The sequence below is a fragment of the Rhincodon typus genome, chromosome 40, assembly GCF_021869965.1.
Source record: "Rhincodon typus isolate 14 chromosome 40, sRhiTyp1.1, whole genome shotgun sequence".
NCBI lineage: Eukaryota > Metazoa > Chordata > Chondrichthyes > Orectolobiformes > Rhincodontidae > Rhincodon > Rhincodon typus.
The window spans coordinates 4,654,349-4,655,708 of record NC_063371.1 but is presented as its reverse complement, the minus strand read 5'-3'; the positions used below and the strand labels follow the sequence as shown (position 1 = coordinate 4,655,708).

Here is a 1,360-nt window from a genome sequence, read left to right as displayed (position 1 = left end):
TCAGCTCATCCTGACTGTGACCAGAAGGAAGATGCCAGTGTGATCTGCTCTGGTAAGGAGCTTGCTGAGTGACCGTTTGAATCTTGATCGATGAACATGACAAATTGTTTTCATATATTGCGATGAGCTGTTGTCTTTCTGAAGTAAAATCTCAGTCTTTGAGATTCATGAATATTTTTACAATACATTTCACAGAGCCCGATTTTTCACAGACTCCTACACCGTCCACACCTGCAGGTATTCATAACTAAGACTGTTTCTACTGTTCGTGTTACAGTTTGGACTCGGGAAAGCAGTTTTATTGACATACTCATGCTTTTGTTAATTGTTGACGGTTATATTTGTTTCAAATTGACTGAAACATTTGAAATGTTCAAGTTGGGCTATGTCTATGCTAAATCTTTCTGTAACCCTGCCATTTAGAACAAGGAGATAAAATCAGTTCCATTCTGGCTGCTGTTTGCATCGCTCTAGCAGCGCTGTTACTGTGTGAATTGATCATGCTACTGGCTGTAAGACGGAGAAAATTTACCAGAAAAGGTAAGATTCAAATCTTCCCTCTTAACTAGCAAAGGCTGTCAGATGCTCCTAATTCTACTCATGTGCTGATGATGCTGTGGACAGTTGGACTTATTCCGGGCGGAGGGAGATCATTTGACCTTATTATAAATCAAGGTGAATCAATTTCTGGAAATGTCTTTTGATCAGGGCACTTCGGGAGTGAACGAACGGCAACACTGAAGCTGAGAAGTGATTTAGAGTATCCTCATTCACTTCGCCCGTTCCTCCAGCAATTGGGACACCGGAAAAAGTTACTTTGGACAATGGGTCAGAAGTTTTCATTGAGCTGTTTGGCCTCTGCCTTCGGTTATTTATTTCTCAGTTACTCTTCATTCATCCATTGGTATCGATTCGAATTCGTCAGTTCACTCCACTTTCGATCGCAACCATTTCCATTGACATGTCACCACGGATGTATCACCGTGAGTGTGCAAAATATGGCATTTCATATCGTGACAAGATACAGCAAAAACAAATCCATAACAAGCTGATGTTATCCTCTGTTTTCAGCCATCTTAGGGCAAAATCTCATTTCAAATGATTTCCAAATGAATATCTGTGTGACAGACTTTGTGTCATTTCTTTCAATGCGTGATCAGAAAATGTATGTGAGTATACGTGTGTTTTTGTCAGTGGGCATCAATATACCATTGAATGTTGATGTGTCAGAGAGTGTGTGAAAGCATACGAATGTTTGTAGGTGAGTGTGTGTGACAGCTTGTGTGTCAGTGAACGTACGAATGTTAATGTTTGTGTTAGCGACTGCCAGTGTGCCAGTGAGTTTGTCAGAGAGAGTGTA

General features: G+C 40.7%; 1 protein-coding gene across 1 annotated transcript in view; it reads left to right on the top strand.

The window, feature by feature from the left end:
• The window catches only part of LOC109919668 (deleted in malignant brain tumors 1 protein-like), a 56,738-nt gene extending 55,390 nt beyond the window's left edge, over positions 1-1,348 (top strand). The window contains exons 16-18 of the mRNA XM_048618503.1: positions 1-52; positions 196-237; positions 424-1,348. Of these exons, the coding sequence (XP_048474460.1) occupies positions 1-52; positions 196-237; positions 424-569 (240 nt within the window). The 3' untranslated portion in view covers positions 570-1,348. The remainder of the gene's footprint in view (positions 53-195; positions 238-423) is intronic.
• The last annotated feature ends 12 nt before the right edge of the window (positions 1,349-1,360 follow it).